General features: G+C 46.8%; 1 protein-coding gene across 3 annotated transcripts in view; it reads right to left on the minus strand.

The window, feature by feature from the left end:
- POR (cytochrome p450 oxidoreductase) overlaps window positions 1-23,949 on the minus strand; it is a 66,239-nt gene extending 42,290 nt beyond the window's left edge. Inside the window, exon 1 of one of the 3 annotated variants that reach the window (XM_079955581.1) lies at window positions 23,768-23,949. Coding sequence is in view for 2 of the 3 variants with exons in the window: in XM_079955579.1 (XP_079811705.1) it covers window positions 20,043-20,239 (197 nt within the window). In the remaining variant the exon portion in view is untranslated. Of the gene's footprint in view, window positions 1-20,042; window positions 20,255-22,032; window positions 22,068-23,767 lie in introns of those variants that run through there. The other 2 variants (XM_079955580.1, XM_079955579.1) reach the window with 2 other exon arrangements.
- Between the last annotated feature and the right edge of the window lie 582 nt (window positions 23,950-24,531).

A 24,531-nucleotide genomic window follows, 5' to 3' on the forward strand; every position in this document is an offset into this window, starting at 1 on the left:
TATGAAGACTTACAACACCTTATAGAAGTGACACCAAAGAAGGATGTTCTTCTCATTATAGGAGATTGGAATGCTAAAGTAGGGAACCAAGAGATAAAAGGAACAACTGGCAAGTTTGGCCTTGGAGAGCAAAATGAAGCAGGGCAAAGGCTAATAGAGTTCTGTCAAGAGAACAAGCTGGTCATCACAAACACACTTTTCCAACAACACAAGAGACGACTCTACACGTGGACATCACCAGATGGGCAGCATCGAAATCAGATTGATTATATTCTCTGCAGCCAAAGATGGAGAAGCTCGATACAGTCAGCAAAAACAAGACCTGGAGCTGACTGTGGCTCAGATCATCAGCTTCTTATAGCAAAATTCAAGCTTAAACTGAAGAAAGTAGGAAAAACCACTGGGCCGGTAAGATACAATCTAAATCAAATCCCTTATGAATACACAGTGGAAGTGAGGAACAGGTTTAAGGATTTAGATCTGCTGGACAGAGTGCCTGAAGAACTATGGATGGAGGCTCGCAACATTATACAGGAGGCAGCAACGAAAACCATCCCAATGAAAAGGAAATGCAAGAAAGCAAAGTGGCTGTCCAACGAGGCCTTACAAATAGCGGGGGAGAGAAAGCAAGCAAAATGTGAGGGAGATAGAGAAAGATACAGGAAATTGAATGCAGATTTCCAAAAAATAGCAAGGAGAGATAAGAAGGCCTTCTTAAATGAGCAATGCAAAGAAATAGAGGAAAACAACAGAATGGGAAGAACCAGAGATCTGTTCAAGAAAATTGGAGATATGAAAGGAACATTTCGTTCAAAGATTACCATAATAAAGGACAAAAGTGGTAAGGACCTAACAGAAGCAGAAGACATCAAGAAGAGGTGGCAAGAATACACAGAGGAATTATACCAGAAAGATATGGATGGCTCGTACACCCCAGGTAGTGGGGTTGCTGACCTTGAGCCAGACATCCTGGAGAGTGAAGTCAAATGGGCCTTAGAAAGCACTGCAAATAACAAGGCCAGTGGAAGTGATGGTATTCCAGCTGAACTATTTAAAATTTTAAAAGATGATGCTGTTAAGGTGCTACACTTAATATGCCAGCAAGTTTGGAAAACTCAGCAGTGGCCAGAGGATTGGAGAAGATCAGTCTACATCCCAATCCCAAAGAAGGGCAGTGCCAAAGAATGCTCCAACTACCGCACAATTTCACTCATTTCACATGCTAGCAAGGTTATGCTTAAAATTCTACAAGGAAGGCTCAAGCAGTATGTGGACCGAGAACTCCCAGAAGTGCAAGCTGGATTTAGAAGAGGCAGAGGAACCAGAGACCAAATTGCAAACATGCGCTGGATTATGGAGAAAGCTAGAGAGTTCCAGAAAGACATCTACTTCTGCTTCATTGACTATGCAAAAGCCTTTGACTGTGTCGACCACAGCAAACTATGGCAAGCTCTTAAAGAAATGGGAGTGCCTGATCACCTCATCTGTCTCCTGAGAAATCTCTATCTCTACAAGAAGCTACAGTTAGAACTGGATATGGAACAACTGATTGGTTCAAAATTGGGAAAGGAGTACGACAAGGCTGTATATTGTCTCCCTGCTTATTTAACTTATATGCAGAATTCATCATGCGAAAGGCTGGGCTGGATGAATCCGAAGCCGGAATTAAGATTGCCGGAAGAAATATCAACAACCTCAGATATGCAGATGACACAACCTTGATGGCAGAAAGTGAGGAGGAATTAAAGAAGCTTTTATTGAGGGTGAAAGAGGAGAGCGCAAAATATGGTCTGAAGCTCAACATCAAAAAAACGAAGATCATGGCCACTGGTCCCATCACCTCCTGGCAAATAGAAGGGGAAGAAATGGAGGCAGTGAGAGATTTTACTTTCTTGGGCTCCATGATCACTGCAGATGGTGACAGCAGCCACGAAATTAAGAGACGCCTGCTTCTTGGGAGGAAAGCAATGACAAACCTAGACAGCATCTTAAAAAGTAGAGACATCACCTTGCCAAGAAAGGTCCGTATAATAAAAGCTATGGTTTTCCCAGTAGTGATGTATGGAAGCGAGAGCTGGACCATAAAGAAGGCAGATCGCCGAAGAATTGATTCCTTTGAATTATGGTGCTGGAGGAGACTCTTGAGAGTCCCATGGACTGCAAGAAGAACAAACCGATCCATTCTTAAGGAAATCAGCCCTGAGTGCTCACTGGAAGGACAGATCGTGAAGCTGAGGCTCCAATACTTTGGCCACCTCATGAGAAGAGAAGACTCCCTGGAAAAGACCCTGATGTTGGGAAAGATGGAGGGCACAAGGAGAAGGGGACGACAGAGGACGAGATGGTTGGATAGTGTCTTCGAAGCTACAAACATGAGTCTGACCAAACTGCGGGAGGCAGTGGAAGACAGGAGGGCCTGGCGTGCTCTGGTCCATGGGGTCACGAAGAGTCGGACACGACTAAACGACTAAACAACAACAGAAGCTCACCCAGTCTAGCATCCTTTGGGAAAGGCCGCAGCTGAGTGGAAGAGCACCTGCCTTGCATGCAGAAGGCCCCAAATTCAATCCCCAATTGGCATCTCCAGGTAGGGATGGAATATCCTGTGCCTGAAACCCTAGAAGGTGCCTGAGCTAGAGGAACCAAGAGTCTAGTTGCGTAAAAGCAGGTTAGGAAGTGCCATAGCTCAGGCGTAGAGCAGGTGCGTTGCATGTAGAAGGTCCTAAGTCCCATCACCATCTCCAAGTAGGGCTGGGAGGGTTCCCTGTCTGGAACCCTAGAGTGCTGCTGCCAGTCAGTGTAGACAATACTGGATGAGATGGACCAATGTTCTGACTCGAGAGCCACTAGTGGTGTATAGTGGTTAGAGTGTCAGATTAGGACCTTGGGAGACCAGGGTTGACCACTAAGTTCCCTGGGTGACCTTGGGCCAGTCACTGCCTCTTAGCATAAACTACAGTGGAACCTTGGTTCCCAAACGGCTTAGTTGCCAAATAAATTGGCTCCTGAACGCGGCAAACCCGGAAGTAAATGTTCCGGTTTGCAAACATTTTTGGGAAGCCAAATGTCCACTGCAGCTTCTGATTGAGTGCAGGAAGCTCCTGCAGCCAATCGGAAGCCGTGCCTTGGTTTTCGAATGGTATTGGGAGTCGAACAGACTCCCGGAACAGATTAAGTTCGAGAACCAAGGTACCACTGTACCTCAAAGGGTCATTGTGAGGATAAAATGGGGAGGGGGAGTATGTAGACCACCTTGAGCTCCTTGGAGAAGAAGGGGATGGGATATAAATGCAATAAATAACTGGAATCAAATGGAATGGGGCCGTGTTAGAAACTCAGATATTTAAGCTAATTGCCAAATAGCACCTTAAAGCTCAGTTATGGTATGTCTAGGTGCCATTCTTTCCACCAGTGGGGCTTGTGGTTCTTGATGTCCATTTCTACGCCATTTTATATTTTAAAGGGGGGGGGGGGAATCTTCCAGCTAAGGACTGCCACCTTGACATCTCCCAAACTGTCCAGGTTGGTGTCGTAAATTGAACTCCCACTTCTCCCTGCTGGCCTTGCCTCTCAGATAAAACACTTGGATTTCTCCCTTCCGTTCTTATTGGTGAGCGTGGGCACGGGGCCAATAATCCCCTACAAAGCTGTGATTTTCTTGGTAGCATGTCAACAAGCAAGGCTTGAGTGTGACGTGTGGGCAAAGGACTTCCTCAGTCGTGCAGAAACTAGGTGGCACCGGAAAGCTGCAGGAAGAGAAGTGGTTTGCCGTCATCTCATCCACCCAACACCCCTGTTTTAGGCCAGCAACCCGGTGCTTTCCCCTATTCCAGGCCAGCTGCTAAACTTGACATCGAAACGCGGGTGAAGAAAGAGGCCGGCGTGGCAACTTTTCCCGGCACAATGGCCCACACACAACCACCCCAGAAAGGAAATGCCTCCTGCAGGGCGCTGAGCCTAGCCTCCCGCACAAATCGTGCCAGCTCTCTGCGCTCCAAAGGCACGTTGTGCAAGCAGGGTTGATGCAACCGTGGAGCAACACAATGGAGGCTTATCCGCCTGTGGCTGGGAAGGGCAGCTGAGAGTCACGTTCCTCAGGAGCCAGGTGATCAGCTGAGAGCGCAGAAGAGGGACAAAGGACTCCAGGGCAAAAGCCTCCCCTGAACAGTGCCTAGCACTACGGACAACCAGTTCTGCATCATAAACATTAGGAAGAACTTGGAGGCATTTAAACAGAGGTTGGGTGGCCACCTGTCAGGAATTCTTTGGCTGTGAGCCATGCAGCGGGGGGTCAGACTAGATGACCCCTGGTGCCCCTCCCAACTCTGTGATGTTATTATTGTTTAGCTGCCTGTCACAGATGCCAGTCTGAAAGGGCTGTAGGCTCAGTGGTCTGCTCTGTATGTAGAAGGTTCAATCGCTGGCATGTCTATGGAGGGTTGCAAATATCCACTGAAGAGCCACTGCCAGCCAAGGCGGACACTACTTAGCCAAATGGACCCAGTGGCTTAACTCAGTTTAAAGCAGCAGCATCATGTTCCTGTTTTAATTCAGTCATTTGTCCAGAGGCATGAGGACTAGAACCTTAGCTTGCTTTTAGGTGACGGGCAACAGCTCAGTGACAGAGCATCTGCTTTGGAGGCAGAAGCTCCCAGTTTCAATCCCCAATTGCATCTTCCAGGTAGGACTAGGAATGTCCCCCCTGGAGAGCAGCTGCCAGTCTGTGTAGACAACACTGGGACTGGTCGACTCAGATCAAACTTACTGTGTCAAAAAGTGCATTAACTGTCTCTACAAAGTTTTTATCACCCAACCAAAAGGAATTAAATTAAGTGCATGACTTTTGGCCCAATGGTACCCAACCTTTCTGGCATGGTGACCCCCAAGTCCCAATCTGTTTGGTACAGTGGACGCTCGGGTTGCGAACGTGATCCAGTGTGAGAGCCAGTGTGGTGTAGTGGTTAAGAGCGGTGGACTCATAATCTGGGGAACCAGGTTCGCTTCCCCACTCCTCCACATGCAGCTGCTGGGTGACCTTGGGCCAGTCACACTTCTCTGACGTCTTTCAGCCCCACTCACCTCACAGAGTGTTTGTTGTGGGGGAGGAAGGGAAAGGAGAATGTTAGCCGCTTTGAGACTCCTTAGGGTAGTGATAAAGCGGGATATCAAATCCAAACTCTTCATCCGTGCGGGATGCACGTTCGCAACCCACAGAATTCGCAAGCCGTGTCTGCGCACGCGCGGGTTGCGATTTAGCGCTTCTGCGCATGCACAACCACTAAAACCCGGAAGTAACCCGTTCCAGTACTTCCGGGTTTTGGCGGTCCGCAACCCAAAAAAAACACAACCTGAAGCGGCTGTAACCCGAGATATGACTGTATATAACAACCCATTGATTTATTGCCACAGACCCGCCTGGAAATGCAATTGATACCAGGGACCTTCTGCATGTAGAGCATTCTACCACTGGCCACAGGGATGTTCTCTCTTGTGACAGTAACCTCTGCTATGGCTGCCTTTGCCATCCACATCTGAAGGAAGCATTTTGGAAAATACCATGTCCTGTCCCCCCCATCAGATGCTTTTAATCGGAGGCATCCGGGATTGAACCTGGTCCCTTCTGTATGGGAGGTGGGTGCTCTACCCCTGAGCAGTGTGGCAATTCCTACATCTCACCTATACAGAAACAAACATAAACCACTTACCCACCAGGTAGACCAGTGCATAGAGTTGTGTACATGTGGAATGGGACAACTGCAACTGTTGATAGGGCAGAGAACTAACTTACGCAAGATGCAGTGGGAGGAGGAGGAGAAGGCTGGCACGCGAACGCCTAGGATTTCACCTGTAACTCTCGCCTCCCACCCAGATCTGGGTGCGAGTTCCACCCAGTGGGACATGTGCTGTAACCCCAGGACACAACAGAAGCCTTTGACACTTCCCAAACTGATCAGCATTATTATTATTATTATTATTATTATTATTATTATTATTATTAATTTGTACCTCGTTCATCTGGCTGGGCGGCTTCCAACAAAGATTAAAAATACATTAAAATGTCACACATTAAAAACTTCCCTGAATGGGGCCCGCCTTCAGATGTCTTCTAAATGTCAGGTAGTAGTTTATCTCTTTGACATTACTGCAGAGGGAATTATTATTATTTTAAAAATTAAGAATGTCAGGCCAGTAACTGCTTGTACCAGGAAGTGCATAATCTTTGACGTTTTCCTATGTTTTTATGTGTGTTGTTGTTGTTGTTGTTGTTGTTAGTCTTTTCAGACTGTAAGCCTCCTGACAGAGACAGCCCAACACCTGAAGAACCACATATTCCCCATCCCTGGGGCAGACAATACAAGCTGGATAGACCAGTGGCTTGAGTTCATATAAGTTGCTTCCTATGCTCAATGCTTAAGACTCCAGCTAAATCTGAGCCCCCATCTTTTCCTCCCCACCTGCTCCAAATTTAGAGCTGCATGGTCCTTGGGGCAGGGACCCATTTGCTTATCCAGCTACCCTTGATGACGCAGAAAATTCAACTGGTCTGAAATGCAGCAGCCATACTGGCTGGGGTCTCGTTTAGATCTCAGACAACCCCTGTTCTCAAAGAGCTGCATGGGTTGAGAGTCCATTTTCAGGCACAATTCAAGGTGCTCATATTAGCGTTTTAAGGCCTCAGGCTCCAAATGCTTGAAAGACAGCTTCTTTCCCTACAGACTGCCCTCCCCCCGCCCCCTTTGGGTATTGCTATCAGCAGATAGCAACACCCAAAGGGGGTGACAGCAGCCACGAAATCAAAAGACGCCTGCTTCTTGGGAAAAAAGCGATGGCAAACCTAGACAGCATCTTAAAAAGCAGAGACATCACCTTGCCAACAAAGGTCTGTATAGTTAAAGCTATGGTTTTCCCAGTAGTGATGTATGGAAGTGAAACCTGGACCATAAAGAAGGCTGATCGCCAAAGAATTGATGCTTTTGAATTATGGTGCTGGAGGAGACTCTTGAGAGTCCCACGGACTGCAAGAAGATCAAATCTATCCATTCTTAAGGAAATCAGCCCTGAGTGCTCACTGGAAGGACAGATCGTGAAGCTGAGGCTCCAGTACTTTGGCCACCTCATGAGAAGAGAAGACTCCCTGGAAAAGCCCCTGATGTTGGGAAGGATGGAGGGTACAAGGAGAAGGGGACGACAAAGGACGAGATGGTTGGACAGTGTTCTCGAAGCTACCAGCATGAGTTTGACCAAACTGCGGGAGGCAGTGGAAGACAGGAGTGCCTGGCATGCTCTGGTCCATGGGGTCATTAAGAGTCGGACATGACTAAATGACTAAACAACAACAACAGTCCTCAGAGGCTCAGTGGGGTTGGGAGATGGCCTTCTCTGTGGTAGCCCCCTAAGCTGTGAACTTGCAAATGCTGAGGACGTGCCTTTTTACCCTGGCTTTTGACACCTGAGGTCAGGTGTACGCTTCTTGGGTCCACCCTATTTCTGCAACTGGAAGTTGCTTTAAACAGTTTAATATCATGTTTTAATTGCTGAAGCCTGCCCTGGCACCATAGGGCAAAGGTCCATCTAGCTTAGCATTGTCTACACAGGCTGCCAGCAACAGCTCTCCATGGTTTCAGGCCAGGGACATTCTCAGCCCTACCAAAAGACACCATCGAGGATTCAACCTGTGACCTCCTGCATACACAGCAGATGCTCTACCACCAAACCTGACTGATTAAAAGTAATACCAGTCAGGTGCATCTGAAATAGGAAGCACCATCTGAAAAGGGCAAGGCAAGGCTTTAAAAAACACATGCCACCAAAACACTGAAAGCCACGAAGTTGTCTCTGCTCACGTTGCAGGGTTGGCCACCGCAAAACCCAAACCTCTCAGGTGTTGATCCATTTTAAAGAGCACACCTTGTCTGAGAGCATGCATGGAAGCCGCCCAGCTATAATGTTTTGTGCAAAGATTAGCTGTAGAGTTAGGGTCAAGTTACATTCTCTGCCCCACGTGTCTTACATAAGAGCCATTAAACACAGGGCTCTTTTGGTCTCTTGCAGCAGGCGTGGGACACATAATACACACGTACACACACAAGCGCAGAAATATTATCTGAGCAAATTTGCTTTTTGAGAGCTGCTCCTCTTAATCTGCCCACTAAAGGTAATTTGGGTTTTATTCAGACAAGAGGCTATAGAAAGCAAAATGGGACTGAAAGGACCTCCTGAGTGTACATAATTTGGCGCAATTCGCAGAATTTCATATTTGGGGTAGTTGCAGTGACCTCAGATGGGGTCGATCTGACATTTAAACACTCAGCCTGAGATAGGAAAACATCTGCCTGACAGCCTCTCTTGGAACAATACTGAATTAGTTTTTGGAGATCCTCCCCAGCTCTTTTGCCAAGAAGATTTTTAAAGTCAAAATTCAAGAAAAGCGATTTTGAAACCAACGCTCCTGCTTTCTGAATTCCTTTTCTAGAGAAGATGTGGGCAACCCATTCCTCTGGACCAGAAGACACAGCTAACCAGCACAATCCCCTACCTCCTGCTCTAAATTGTATGCAAATACACACAAAGAATCATTAAAGTGTGCTTTAAGCTATGGCCTTCCAGATGTTGGTGGACTACAACTCCCATCATCTCAGGCTTTTGGCCGTGCTGGCTGGGGCTGATGGGAGTTGGGAGTCCAGCAACAGTTCAGAGCACCTCGTGGTCCCCATGCCTGATTTAGAGGGAAGCGTTGTATCTCCCTGGGAGAGCACCTGCTTTTGTAAAAGATTCCAGGTTCCATCCCCCAGCATGGGGCTGGAAGAAACCCCTGCCCAAAAGCCTGAAGGGCTGCTGCCAGTCAATGTAGATGGTGCTCAGCTAGATGGACCAATTGCAGTGATCAGGTGGGATTGCTATGAGGAATTATAACAAATATAGAGTAAGCCATCTGTGTCAACAATGAAAGCATTGCGTTGACTAGGTTTAAACTATTTTGATATGATTTTCGATCAATCCACACCTCTGCATCCCTGTTCCATTTCTCTTTCTTCACAAGTCACGTACACACTTAGACAGGCAGGTTCCTGAGTCATCAAAGACAGTGGGCTGTTTCTTTGAAGTAGCCTTTCTGATATGTTAATCCCAGGATGTTAATCTCAGGGCTAGGAAACAGATCTCACCTGAAGGTGATAAGGATCCTGTCCTCCTGGCCATCCTTCTTCTCATGTATATTGCTTGTTTATGACCTCAGGGGTTGCCAAATGCTCTCCTTTGTAGTTCTGTTTTATTTACCCCATGCTTAATTAGTTTTGGTAGTTTAACTTTGTTCCCACATGGGGTTTGTTGAAATGCTCAGAAGAAATCTGATTGGTTCTTAAGAACACTCTGTAAAAGTTCTTTTGCCGAGGGGTGGAGGCACGCACACAGAGAGATTATTATACGCACCCTTCCCAGAGTCTTGCTGGTTCAAGTCTCTGTGTGTATTCTTATTAATCAGAGTTCAATCCTTCCTTTACTTTGTGAACGCCTCACCAATGATCCAACTCTGTCAAAGGCAGTGTTTGTATGGAATGAAACAGTCCACTAATCAGGGGTCTAGATCAGGTATTCCTAAACAGGGGTCCATGGATCCCAGGAGGTCAATGGATGGGCTTCAGGGGGTCTGTGAACCAGATTCCCACCCCCCAGTGCAATAAAATAATTTGCATGCAACATTTTGTGCTTGTATGAATTTTTCTGGCAAATAGCTTTCATCAGATTCTCAAAGGGATCTGCAGTCCCAAAAAGGTTAAGAGCCACTGTTCAATTCTATCAGTTGACAATAGGTTAAATAGAGGAGCCTGCTTTTGGACAAGCCATACCATGATGTCTAGCTCCACACATTTTAAGAGTCTGACAAAGGGTCTTGCACTGGCAATTTGTCACTAGCCAACTGGCCCCCTTAAACCAAGAATGTTATCTCACAGATATCTCACAGAATGATACCGTTGGAAGGGACCCTGAGGATCATCAAGTCCAACCCCCTCTAATGCAGGAATATGCAGCTGTCCCATACGGCAGTGTTTCCCAACCTTGGGCCTCCAGCTGTTTTTGAACTACAATTCCCATCATCCCTGACCACTGGTCTTGCTAGCTAGGGATGATGGGAGTTGTAGTCCAAAAACAGCTGGAGGCCCAAGGTTGGGAAACACTGCCATACGGGGATCAAACTTACAAACCTTGGCGTCGTCAGCACCACTCTCTAACCAACTGAGCTATCCAACTGGTTATCCAAGTTAACACATGAGGACACAACCATATACAATAACAGTGTTAGCCCCCACACTGTGGTGTCGCAACGGGGGGTGGGGGGGTGCCCCGGATGTCATGTCTTGGGGGGTGATGAGAAGGCACCCCGCGGGGGCTCGCCATGCCGCCGCGGCACAAACAGCCATCATACCGCAGCAGCCGCATGTGGAGGATCCCGGCGCTGGTGGCAAACCACTATGTACAGTTCATGTGTGGCATCACAGACATGCACTGCATGTAACACTGCCGCACATGCACCGTACATAGCGGTTTGCCACTGGCGCCGCTCGAGCGCCGTACAGACGGTGGTGGGATCCCTCCATTGCCGCATGTAGACGATCCTCCGTTCGCGGCTGCAGCAGTGAGCAGAGGATCCCGGCACCGTCCATATGGCACTAGAGCGCCGGTAAACAACTATGTACAGCGCATGTGCAGTGTCGCTACGTACGGCGCATGCAAAGCTGCTGTGTTTTTTGCAAAATCTCCCCCCAAAATGTATTTTTAAAGCTATTTTTAGAGAAATTTGACCCCCAAAATTCAACACTTTTGACATGGGTTGCCATATGCCTGGGTTTTCCTGGACGCTGTTTTCAACAGACAAATCCCATATATGGATGGCAGCCCTATAAAAGTGTAAAAAGAAATAAAGCTGTAGCTTCCCAGGCTGTCCCTACAAGGCAATTTCCACTTTCAGAAGCAATTTGAGTGGAATTATGGGAAGACTGCATGGAATTATGGGAACATAGCCAAGGCAAAACCCAGGGATTGTCACGGTGGTGGTGCCCAGTGCCAGCGAGGTGGGCATGGTCTGTATATTCCACCCATCAAACCTCAGGCAGACGAAGATGCCCCACCAAACCTGGGTAAATAACACTTCACATGTCCCCAGAACGGCTCCAGTACAGCTTTAAGAACAACGTCCAGCCATAAGCAACAGGGCAGTTATATAATACCAAAGGAGGCATTTATCCATTCATAATGCCAGTTAGCAACACAATCTCAATACCAGGGTGGGGATGAGAGTCTCTTTATTCAAACAGAGTCTCAGGGAGATCAGTTACAGCTCAGCCACTCAACACAACCCTCTCCAAAATGGCTTGCAAAAGCAGCTCAGAGAAAGACTTGTCCCCAACACTGCAAGTTTTCCTTACGGTAGCCTTTCCCAAGGGACTCTTCAGCTGTGATTCCTGCATTGCAGAGGGGTGAATTTGATTACCCTTTTGAGGTTCAGTTATAGAAACATAGGTAAAGGTAAAGGTAAAGGTACCCCAGCCCGTACGGGCCAGTCTTGACAGACTCTGGGGTTGTGCGCCCATCTCACTTAAGAGGCCAGGGGCCAGCGCTGTCCGGAGACACTTCCGGGTCACGTGGCCAGCGTGACATCGCTGCTCTGGCGAGCCAGAGCCGCACACGGAAACGCCGTTTACCTTCCCGCTGGTAAGTGGTCCCTATTTATCTACTTGCACCCAGAGGTGCTTTCGAACTGCTAGGTTGGCAGGCGCTGGGACCGAGCAGCGGGAGCGCACCCCGCCACAGGGATTCGAACCGCCGACCTTTCGATCAGCAAGCCCTAGGCGCTGAGGCTTTAACCCACAGCGCCACCTGCGTCCCCCAGAAACATAGATATATAAGCCAATTGCCAAATAGCACCTTAAACCTAGGTTACGGTCACCACAACAGAATGTCTAGGTTTCATCTTCCCCCCTGTGGGCATTAATAAATAATAATGTACTAATTATTATAATTATATAATTATATTAATTATAATAATGAACATTTTGGAAGTTGAACAGACTTCTGAGGTACGACTGTATACTTATTATTATAATAATTATATAGTCATACCTCAGAAGTCTGTTCGACTTCCAAAACGTTCAGGAACCAAGGCACAGCTTCCAATTGGCTGCAGGAAGCCATGGAAGCCGCAACGGATGTTCGGGTTCCAAAGAAGGTTCGCACACCGGAACCATCACTTCAAGGTTTGCGGCGTTCGGGAGCCAAAACGTTCGTCTCGCAAAGCATTTGACTTCCGAGTTACGAATGTAATATCATTTCTATATTGCTTTATATTTTAAAGAATAAATCTCTAAGTGGTTTACATCACATCAAAATATCAAATAAAACAATCCAGAATAAAACAAATGCAAGCTTCAAGGAAAATATTTCGGATCCTTCTCTAAGTGGCATTTTGTTTTCCTCATATTTATTTACCTTCTTAATTTATAGAGCTGCCCCATAGCATACTCTAGCAAGCCAGTGGGGTGAAGTGGTTCGACTGCCAGACTAGGACCTGGGAGATCAGGGTTCGAATCCCCACTCAGTCTGGAAGCTCACTGGGTGACCCTGGAGTCAGTCACAGCCTCCTAACCTACCTCAAAGGGTCATTGTAGGATTAGCCAAGGGGGACAATGAACCATGTACTCTTCTGTTTGAACCATGTACTCTTCTGTTTACATGTACTCTTCTGTTTACCAGCCAGATGGAGAGATGTCAGTCACCAACCTGCCACCCAGAGATCTCCATGTGGTTGCAACTGGACCCACACCAATCACAAAATGTGCCCACTGCCTAGGGCATTTTGAATGCTGTTACAACCCTATAGTCCATTAAGCCCGCGGTCTCCTGATATTTTTGTCCACAATTTGCCTTCAGCACCCAGCAAGTAAAAGTTATGATGTACAGTTGATTATTTATCAAATGCTTGAGGAACTTGGTCTCCAATATATCTAAGGGCTGATTACTGAATTTCTTAGATATCCAAATAATTTGACTATCCCCACATACTGCCAGGATGGCCCCTGACATCTTCACCATTTGGTGGAACATGCCTGGGGATCCTCGGATCTTTACTGTTTTTCACACACCAGCAACACATCCTGTAGAATTCTACCTGTTAAATTTTATCTGCACAATCAGAATGAAATTCAGGAACCAAAAAATCGTATTGAAAAATACAGCTTTTGAGGCATCTGGCCCAAAAATGGCAACTAGGCATTCTGTTTTGCTGACTGTTGCCCAGCTTATATATCTGAGTGTCTAACACATGGTTTTTGCATGGCTAAAATGGGGCCACTCTTTAAACCAGGTGGTGGGTATTTTCATGCAAATGCTCCCAGCGCCCTTAAACTACAGCTCCGAAAATTTGGGGGGAGGGGAGCCATAACTGCTTAAAGTGGCATCAAAGCACTGTGAATGCATGGAGTGACTGTGGCCCTAAACCAGGCATAGGCGAACTTGGCCCTCCAGAAGTTTTAGGACTACAACTCCCATCATCCCTAGCTAACAGGACCAGTGATCAGGGAATTGATGGGAGTTGTAGTCCCAAAACATCTGGAGGGCCGAGTTTGCTTATGCCTGCCCTAAACCTTCTCCACTGGAAGAACTTCATGGCAGGGAAAAGAGAAATATTATGCAATGCAAAAGTTTCATGAGACAAATTGGTTGGAGTGTGGGAGGGAGATTCTCAAAGCACCTGGCCAACCAGTGACCAGGAACGAACCCCATTCCAGGGCCAGGTTCAGTGCATTCTGGGGCACATGCCAAGCTTGGCTTGCGCAGAGAGAAGACATCACCCTGCCAAGTCATGGCAAAGGTTATCCCAAAGGCCAGTGCCAGACCAGGACTGCCCAAACAGCTTAGGCTTCTTGGGAGACCTTGTCCTAATGGAAGCAATGGTGCCCTTGAGCCAACAGGTGGCGCCGTCCCTTTAAATCCAACGGCCTGGCAAGGAGCCAGACCCTAAGCAAAAACCTGAGGTTGTTCCTTCCTCAAGTGTTGGACAGGAACAAGCAAAGTCGAGGGCCTTATGTAACGAGAGAGAAACAATTTCCAAGAATCACAGGGAGGAACATGCAACTTTAACAAACAAACGTGCTCAGCAAGCTTGGACCCAAAGCAGGTCTGCGCAACCAAGGCTGGAAAACAGAACATTCTGAACAACAACAAGCAACACGTCAGCCAATAATCTACTGGCAATGTTTTTATAACACTACACCGTTTCAAAATTCATAAAATTCACAGGAATGGTTGGAGTGGTAAGCCATTGTCAAAGATCACTGAAATGGAGGCAGATGTTGGGTGTTCATCAGCTTACTACACTTTTAAGCAAGCTTCCTCAACCTCGGCCCTCCAGATGTTTTTGGCCTACAACTCCCATGATCCCTAGCTAGCAGGACCAGTGCTCAGGGGTGATGGGAATTGTAGTCTCAAAACATCTGGAGGGCCGAGTCTGAGGAAGTCTGCTTTTAAGTGATCGCTGATCCATGGCCATTTGATGTACCTTTGGGGACAATTAATTTCTTCATTATCAGACAGAAGTGTTCTGTCTGCTGCTGTGCTTGGAGCACCCTATTGCGACGTTTGGAGCACCCACCATCTCATGTTTGTTGGATATTGACTGTGGAAAGGCATTCTGCCTCCATTTCAGACCAGGGCTGGCAGGTCAACACTAACCTAGAACTGACTACAGTCATACCTCGGGATAAATACACTTCAGGATAAGTATTTTCGGGTTACGCTCCGCGGCGACCCGGAAGTAACGGAGCACGTTACTTCCGAGTTTCGCCGTTCGCACATGCGCAGACGGTCAAAACGACATCATGCGCGGACTTCCGGGTTAGCGCCTCTGGCAATGGCGGAATTCCTCTGATCGGGAGGAATTTACTCCGTGGAAACAGGGTCTGGCCGCCACGGCGAAGGTGGAGACCCACTAAAAATCACAGGCGGGAGAAGCCTGTGAACCTGGGATTCGGCTGGCACCTTTTGCACCTCCCCTACTCGCGGGGAGACCCGGTTTCGGGGATCCGGAGCAACGTGGGGTGAGTGGCGCGGTGCTTCAAATTGATTGCTTCTTTCACGGAGTGAAGCCGCATTGCTGTTGCCGGAGAGCGCTGACTTTTTCCTGTGGACAATTCGATTTTAAACAACTACCCGTGAGTAGAACGGAAAATTGGATCTATAAATGTCTTAATTTGGCACCGAAACGGGAAGGTTTCAAACAGGAAGTCCGCCTTCACCTTTTGTAAATAGATTGAAGCAAAGACGCTGCAAGCTAAGGTCTTGGAAAGTCTTCCGCAAAGGATTAAACTTCCATCGATTAAAACTATTAAACCCCCCTTGGAAGCAGGAGAAGAGGGGGGAAATTTTGGATTGTGCAAGCCTGCAGGAGAGAGTGATGAAAATTAAATCACAACCGCTCTGAACCTGGAAAGGGGCTGCCAGTAAGATTGACGTTTTGAAGTTCATTGGCTGTGAATAGAACGTATCTTGACAGTTAGCTAAATAAGAGAAATATATTGTTTCCATTGTCCTCTTCTGCGTTTAAAAAGGAGGAAAGGTAACTGAAAATTGAAACTATATTTACTGTTTGAACTGTGCTTAAAAGGATTGACACAAATAGAAACTGTTTCTCTCTAGAGGGAGCCTTTGAAACTGTTATAAGAGCTGAGCTGGGGGAACCAGCTGCAAGATAAGAGACTGTGAGAATCAGGGATTGACCTTGGAATATTTGAGAATGTCGACAGAAGAAGCTTTAGTGATTGCATTATGCAAGATAAGTCACTCGCTGGAACAACTCCACAAGAAGACAGATGTTATGACTACTAAAATTGATAACTTGGGACAAAAAGTGACTAATTTGGGACAAAAAGTGAACATCAATACAGAAATTATTCAGGATCTGATACAGGAATCTACTTTGACAGGGCAAATTGTCGAGAAAGCGAAGGAGAAAGTTGCTGTTGTTGAACCTAAAGTAATACAAGTGGGAGCCCCAGCCTTACAGAGGCAAATTGAGGACTATAAGTTGAGGCCTTTTATGATTGAATTTATAAAAAGTCAGATTTTGAGGATCGGAGCCCTGCCTGGACTGGAGAAGGAAAGTTGGATAGATCCCTTCATGCAGGGATTTACTGACTTTTGGAATTTGGACTTGGGTCATGAGGAGATTGGAGCTGTGGGGGCCTTTAGATTTGGAGGAATTTTGAAACATGTCCTGAAATACCTTATGGATTTTAGATTTAACCATGGAGATTTGGTTGACCTGTCGAGAAGGAATAAAAGCATTGCTAGGTTGGAGCTTCCCCGAGATCTGCTCTTCAGTATCAAAGGAAGGAAAATAAGAACAAGATCAGTAGAAGACAAAGTAAAGTGCATGTATAAATATGAAGAAGACCTGCAGAAGGGACTTGGAAAAGAGTTAAGAGCCTCAGACAGAAGATCACCAGGTTGATGGACTATATGGAATTGACGAATGACTGGCAGTATCCGAGACCAGGGAGAAGAGACGGTGGAAGAAGATTGGAAAAAGTTTAAAGTTTATTTTTAGAAATAGAAATATTGTAAAATTACTGAGTGTTAGAAAAATGTTGGAATGAAATCTTATGGCTTTAGTAGAAATGTTATAAGGAGTTAAGCATAAATAAGCATTATAGTATTAATGGAAAATAAGGGTAAAAATAAGTTAAGATGGAAAGGAATTGCTGAAACAATTAATAGAAGTGGAATACAAAAAGGGAGGTGAGAGGAGGTCGATGAAACAAGGGTATGAAAGATAGAGTACTGAAATGGTATGATGTATGTTTTTAAATTGTTTTTGTTTTGTTTTGTTTAGGTCAATGTGTCAATGTTGTGTTTTGTATTGTTTATATATTGTATTGTATTGTTTTTTTCCCTTTCTTGTTTTTTTTTCTTTTTTTCTTTTTTCTTCTCTTTCTTTTTTGTAAGTTTTAAAAGTAATAAATATTTTTTTAAAAAAAACAAAATGACGTCATGCGCATGCACGGAAGTGGCAAAACACGACCCATGCATGCGCTGTCGCGTCTTACGTTCTGTTCAGAATGCGAACAGGGCTCTGGAACAGATTTCATTTGCATCCTGAGATACCACTGTACCTCACATTGGGGATGGCGGGGAGGCCAAGGCTTTTGATGCTCTTTGAAAACTCGTTCCTCCCAGGATGGGGGTTGTCACGGGGATCCAGATCGTAGAGGAACTCTGGTCATGTCAAGAGTCTCATCCAACCACTTTTAACAAACCAGACCCAACACATCCAAGAGCACACACACTAGTTGCTGGAAACTATTGGGAGTCCAAGGGTGCTTTTGTGCTTGGGTCCTGCATGCAGGTTTCCCTGCCCACCGTGAGTACAAGACGCTGGACTAGATAGGCCATTGGCCTGATCCAGCAAAGCGATTGTGTTAAACTAATACACGGGGCTCATTCCCGTTTTTGTGACTATCCTCCTTCAGTGCTATAGAGAAGAGAGGACTAAAATTATGGGAAGGGCTTGTAACTTTAATTATCCACCCCCAATCTTTTACTGGTTTTAAACAGGCATGGGGAAGGAAATGGGTACTTGTGGGTTTCATTAAGCTACCCACATACACACCCTTTGGCTAGTTTTGCCCTAGCCAGCACTGTTTTTCACATCTTGATTTTTTTTAGAAAATATTGGTTGCATTTCATAGTTTCTTGTTTTTACTACTTCACAAATCAGCTGGAGGCCTTGACTGACGGGCGGTGCAAAAGTGGCCTAATAAAACAATCTCCTATAATCAGAGTCGCTATAATCTGCTACTAACATCTGAAGTCACGCCTAGCATTGAAGAGTCACATGATCTAAGACGTGCCTGGTTGCTGAATCAGGCCAAAGGGATTGGGAGGGGGGGGTTTATAGTCCAGCAACCTGTTCTCACAGTGGCTAACCAGATCCCTTGGACCTGAACATAACAGCACTCAAGATCCCCAGCATACTGCCTCCGTTACCGGGGGACAGCATATAGTTCTCAGTCCACCTATAAAGTGTGCTTTGAAAGGCAAGGGGAGAAAAAGCCATCGACCAGGACTCCCAAGTAAAACCAGGTGAAAGACGTCTGGATTTGCTTGGGGAAAAGCTGTTGATGCCCATACTCCAGAAAAGACTAGAGTCCAGGGGGCCACGATAGTCAAAACATTCCTTGCTGTCACATCTAATCCCAAAGAAGCTGGTTCTTATTATCCACGGTCCAGAAAACTGAACAAGTGCTCCTGGCTCACAAACACTGTGCTTATTCAGGAGGTCCCTGGTGTCCATGTTGCATAACCCCCACAGCAAGCAACGCTCCAGTATCTGGCTTCCATTCAAAGAAGTGTAGAGTTGGAAGGGATCCCGATGGTCATCTAGTCCAACCCCCTGCAATATTTCGCCCAGCTTGGGGCTTGAACCCACAACTATGAGATTGAGTCTCACGCTCTACCGACTGAGCTGTCATCATCATCCCCATCATTATTATTACATATTTATCTATCCTCTGCCCTTTTCCCCTGTAGCTTCTTTCCAGAGCACAAGCTCTCTCTGACAGACAATTCTGGTGAAATATACATGTAGCCAGGATCAAAGTGCCTGCAAGGATTTGAAAGCCCCAGGGTCCAGAAGGAAGGACCCCACCCTCAACATCAAGGATGGGGAACACCCTGTAGTCCTCACTATGTTTTTTGGACTCAGGCTCCCAGCAGCCCCAGCTACCATGGCCAATGGATAGGGATGATGGGAGTTGCAGTACAGCAACATTCAGAGCTGCACCGGCAGTCCCCAACCCTGAGACACATCTATTTACAGTGGTACCTCTGGTTAAGAACTTAATTCGTTCCGGAGGTCCGTTCTTAACCTGAAACCATTCTTAACCTGAGGTACCACTTTAGCTAATGGGGCCTCCCGCTGCCGCCACACGATTTCTGTTCTCATCCTGAAGTAAAGTTCTTAACCCAAGGTACTACTTCTGGGTTAGCGGAGTCTGTAACCTGAAGCGTTTGTAACCTGAGGTACCACTGTATTGTCTTTATATCCCATCTTTTCACTCAAAGGACACATACACGGTTCTCCCACCTATCCACATTTCATCTCCACAACAACAACAGTAAAAATCTGTGTGTATGATTTTTTTAAAAAAAGGCTTTGATTTTTATCTGTTATGCTGGGGAACTCTGGCTCTTCGAAACATACTCCTTGTTCCTCAAAGAAGACGGAAGCCCTGGAGCAGCTCCAAAGGAACTCAGAAGTCGCAGACTTAGCAAAGACATAATATATATTTTAAGACCTTAAAAGAAAATTCAGAGGTCTGAGTTCACTTCATTCCTCCACGTCCCAAGTGAACCCAGGAGTCCAGCATCATTCGCATTTAACTAGCAGAGAAACCCTATGACTCCTGGTTCTGTAAGACACCCTTGAAACGCCCCCTTAAAAAGGGAGTCCCCGAATTATTTAGCTGTTTGCTGCCTTCAGTCCCTCCCCCCCCCATCCTTGCTGAATAAGCACAGGACGCTTTTCCCAACTCGACCTGTACGAATCTGAACTTTCCTCTACTTCTTACTTAAAGAGTCCCAGGCGCCCGGCCTCCGCTCACATCTTCCTTTTCAAAGCAAAATGGACCCAGGAGTTCGGCTGCTAACTCTCTTCCTCTTTTACAAATGAAAGGGACCCAGGCGTCCGGCTTCTATTCTACCCACCCAGAGACCCAGGTGTCCGGCTTAGACTCTGTACTCCCCCTCCCTTTAAAGGGACCCAGGAGACCGACCTCTACTCTCCCTCCTTCTTTCAAAAGCAAAAGGGACCCAGACGTCCAGCAGATTCTACTCTCCGCTTTCCCCCCACCCAGTTTCTAAAAAGGACCCAGGCGTCCGGCCTCAGCTCTCAGCCTCTTTAAAGCAAAAGCGACCCAGGCGTCCTGCTCTTCTTCCTCCCCCGCGCCCACCGCCAAGAACCTAGGCGTCCGGGCCCCTTCCCCCCCACTCACCGAGGAGCCCCCTCTAGAAAGCGGCGCTGGGAAGTGCAAGCCGGCAGCAGCAGCAGCAGAACCGAGCAGGGCCTTCCCTTCGCGCAGGGGCAGAGAAAGAGAGAGGGAGAAGGGGGCGGAGCTAGAGGAGGGAGGAATCTACCACTGAGAGACGCGGGGGAGCAGCAAACGGCATCCCCTCCAGTGTCCCCGTTCATGGCAAGACGGGCGCTCCCAACGCGCCTCTCAATCTTCCTCTCCCCCTCTATATGCGCGCGTAATGGTACATCCCGTCCTGCTCGGAGCCGAAGGGAGGCAGACTTTAAAGGGACGGCGCATGCGCAGGTGGGGAGGCGAGAGGATTCTCAGAAGCCCAATTAGTCGGGCCTTTTGCAAGGCGAACCAGGCTGCAAGTTTTGTTTTAGGTTAAAGCGTTCATGACCCTTCTTTTTGGAACAGAAGCAGCAGGAAAATATGCATTTTTTAAAAAGCAGCAAGGGTGCCAAACTGACCAGCCTGACTGGTCCAAAAGTCCCTGCTGAAGGCTTAATAATAATAATAATAATATCATCACTGACTCATTGGAGGTGGAGTTTACTTTTAGGAGAATGTAAAACCCATTTCTTTGTCTCTAATGGAGATCAGCCTCACCGCAAAACAGGCGAAGCCCCCAGGGAGAGGGCTGCTGACATTTCCTCACATTTCCAGAGCTTCAATCAGCAGGAAAATTTATTAAGGTCATGGGGTTGCTTTTATATAAGTAATTATATAAAATTCTATGCTAATAATATGTAACATTACTCATCGTAATCTTGATTATTTTAATTATATGGTGGCACCATTGTGTGCAGCGTTTTACAGCCTGACGCGCTCTTGAACCAAACTCATCCCGGGCCAGCTGAAGCAGCCCTGCACGCTCTGACAGAAGTTGTCTTTACTGTGACTCTCCCAGGGAGCAAGTCCTCACACTCAAGGTGGCTTCTAGCATACCTCTGAAGTATCTTTTCCCCTTTTCCAAGAATATAAGCAGAGCCCTACTGGATCAAGCCAATGGCCCATCTAGTCCAGCATCCTGTTCTCACAGATGCTCTAAAGTGCCAACTAATAGTTCAGTAGGTAGAACCCCACAAGCAGGACTTCAGCACAAGAGGCTTCTCCCTTCCCACAGCTACCAGCAACTGGAATCCAGAAGCATTTCTGCCTCCTCTGTGGAGGCGATCTGTAGCCATCAGGGCTTGTAGAAGAAGAAGAAGAAGAAGAAGAGTTTGGATTTGATATCCCGCTTTATCACTACCCAAAGGAGTCTCAAAGCGGCTAACATTCTCCTTTCCCTTCCTCCCCCACAACAAACACTCTGTGAGGTGAGTAGGGCTGAGAGACTTCAGAGAAGTGTGACTAGCCCAAGGTCACCCACCAGCTGCATGTGGAGGAGCGGGGAAGCGAACCTGGTTCACCAGATTACGAGTCTACTGCTCTTAACCACTACACCACACTAGCTCTCTCTTGTAGCCGTGGATAGCCTCCCCCTCCACAAATTTGTCCAATCTTCCTTTGAAGCAATCCAGATTGTTTGCACCATATTTTGTTGTTGTATGATACTGATTAATCAATCAGTCAAGCTCTCCCCTCCCTCCTCTTTTTTCAGGTATCCTGTTGGAGCTTATCAGGATAAGCGTAGAAGAGACAGCAACGCTAGTCTGCCCAGAATTAGATGTTTTGCCTCAATACAAATCAAACCCAGTGTGTCATATTTTGAACCTGGCATAAATACATCTAAATGTACGTGGGTGGCTATGGCAAATGTGTCTGCGGATGTCATCATTCACCAGGGCCAATCTTACCCTTGTTCTTACAGTAGCCAGCCAAATGATTGTGGGAAATCACCAAGCAGGACTTTTGCAAGAGCACTCTCCTCTTCCTGTGGTTTTCAGTAACAGAAGCATTTGATGCCTCCCACAATGGAGCCAAAACATAGCCATTATTGTGTCTAGGAGCTAATTGATAGCCTTACCCTCCAAGGCCATTGGCCATGCTGGTTAGCGATGATGGGAGTTGGAGTCCAGTAATATCTGGCTGGCCTCAGGTTCCCCACCTCTGGTCTACATTGATGGGCAGCAGCTCTCAGGGTTTCAGGCAGGAATCTTTACCAGCCCTACCTGGAGATGCCATTAGGAATTGAACATGGGATCTTCCGTTTGCGAGGCAGATACTTAACCAATCAGTTGGCGTCCTTCTGTTCAAATCTAAACCACACTCAGCAGCTATTCCCATGGAAAAGCATTTCTTCTAAGCAAAGGATTCTGCTGCTTCCGTTTTCAGCCCACTTCCATAAAATAAAATAAAAAGACCCCTGGAAATCCATGGGGCTTGCTGTCAAATAATCACGTTTGGGAGTGAGAGGGGGATACATTTTTGGCGCTAGAGGCTCAACTGTCTTCTGTGGCCAGAAGAGCCTTTCACCAGCTTTGTGTTGTTCACCAGCTGCAGCCATTCCTGGGCAGGGATAGCCTGACCACTGTAGTCCATGCGTGGATAACCTCGAGACTGGATTACTATAATGCACTCTGTGTGGGGTTCACCTTGGGCCTGGTTCAAAAGCTCCTGCTGGTGCAGAATGTGGCGGCCAGCTGGCTAACAGCATGCAACGCCTTTGTTAAAACAGCTGCATTGGCTGCTCATTTACCACTGATCCAAGTTCAAGGCCATTGTATTGCAGTCCACTCTTGGCTTACACTGGGGTTATGTTTCGGGGATAGAGCCTAAAGCTAGAATCAGAAACAGTGGTACCTCGGGTTACATACGCTTCAGGTTACATACACTTCAGGTTACAGACTCTGCTAACCCAGAAATAGTACCTCAGGTTAAGAACTTTGCTTCCGGTTGAGAACAGAAATCGTGCTCTGGTGGCACGGCAGCAGCAGGAAGCCCTATTAGCTAAAGTGGTGCTTCAGGTTAAGAACAGTTTCAGGTTAAGAACGGACCTCTGAAACGAATTAAGTACTTAACCCGAGGTACCACTGTGAAGTCAAAACAACCCATAAAAACCATAAGAAGCACAGCACTTAACTTACCACACTCCCCCAGGTGAGTGCGATATAGTGGGTGAGATTACTGACAGTCCCCCCTCCCCCCCCAGCACGTAAAGCTGTAATTGCACAAGTTAAATGCATGTAAATTGTGAGTCGGCTGTAATTTACAGAGCCTTGAACTACTTGGGTTCAGGGAACAAGGGACTGCTGCATGAACCCTTATATCACAGCTTGATTGCTGAGATCATCTCTAAGAGCACCACTGGTCATTCCCTGGGTTGGCGAGACTCATTTGACAACAACAAGGAGCTGAGCCTTTAGCGTCATCAGCCCAGTCTTGCAGAATGCTCTGCCACTAGAGATTTAGTAAGTGGCTTCTGTGCCAACTTTTAAACACCTGCTGAAACCTTTTCTAACCTGTCAGGCTTATGACAGGCAATTGTCGACACATCTTTCCACAAAAGCCAGCTGATTTCTGATTTCAGCTTTCCGATACGGTTTTTCTGTTGTGGTTCCATGCCCAGTTGTTGTATACAGTGGTACCTCGGGTTAAGTACTTAATTCGTTCCGGAGGTTCGTTCTTCACCTGAAACTGTTCTTAACCTGAAGCACCACTTTTGCTAATGGGGCCTCCTGCTGCTGCCACTCCGCCGGAACCCGCTGTACAGCAGTACCACTGTACTGCTCTGATTTTGGTGAGGGTTGAGAACCACTAACCTGTTCTGAAGTTGGATATCAAAGTTCTTTCAAGAAATCCCAGTGATAGTTCTTTCTTGCGCAACTCAGCTGACGTAAACGTTGTAAAGTCCACACAGAAAAAGTGCCGCTGGATGAATGATGAACTTGTTGTCTCCGAGCTGGCTTTGCCCCTTGCTCTGGATCTCAATACACAGCTTTGCCTTGGAGTTTCTTATTTATCCTAAGCCTCTTCCTGCTAGATTCAGCCTGTGCCAGAGGTCAGTTGCGGAAATGGGTGGAGGGATGGAGGAGGAGGGTGGAGACTGATTGGCTGGCACAGCTGGCTTCGTCCCAATGGGGTAGGCTCTCCAAAATTGGAAAGGTGGCAAACTTTTCAATGAACCATACCGCAGGCAACAGTGTGCAACCCTTTGCTGGTGGAATGTGGTAATTCATGCCTATTTGCTTCCAGGCCAGATTGCCCTGTTGCCACAGAGTCATGTTGCAAGAGACATCACTTTGTAATATAGAATAACAATGGCCAGAGTTTTGTTTGTAAATTTAGGCTGATTATGGAAGCTGGAGACACATAGGCATGTCTTGCTCTGAGCTAGACCCAAAGCTGACTGTGGGGCTTCCCCAGAAACCTTATAGGGTGGCCAGATCTTTCAGGGTGTTAATGCTGTGAGCCCATCCATCCTATGCTCAGGTGGTATAGATGTGTAAATAAAACCATATATCCAAAAGACACCACAATCTTCATTGACCTTCATTCCAAGGAAGCCAAGCTCAAGGACCCCAGA

Source organism: Podarcis cretensis, assembly GCF_951804945.1.
Source record: "Podarcis cretensis genome assembly, chromosome: 15".
In the NCBI taxonomy this organism is placed as follows: Eukaryota; Metazoa; Chordata; class Lepidosauria; order Squamata; family Lacertidae; genus Podarcis; species Podarcis cretensis.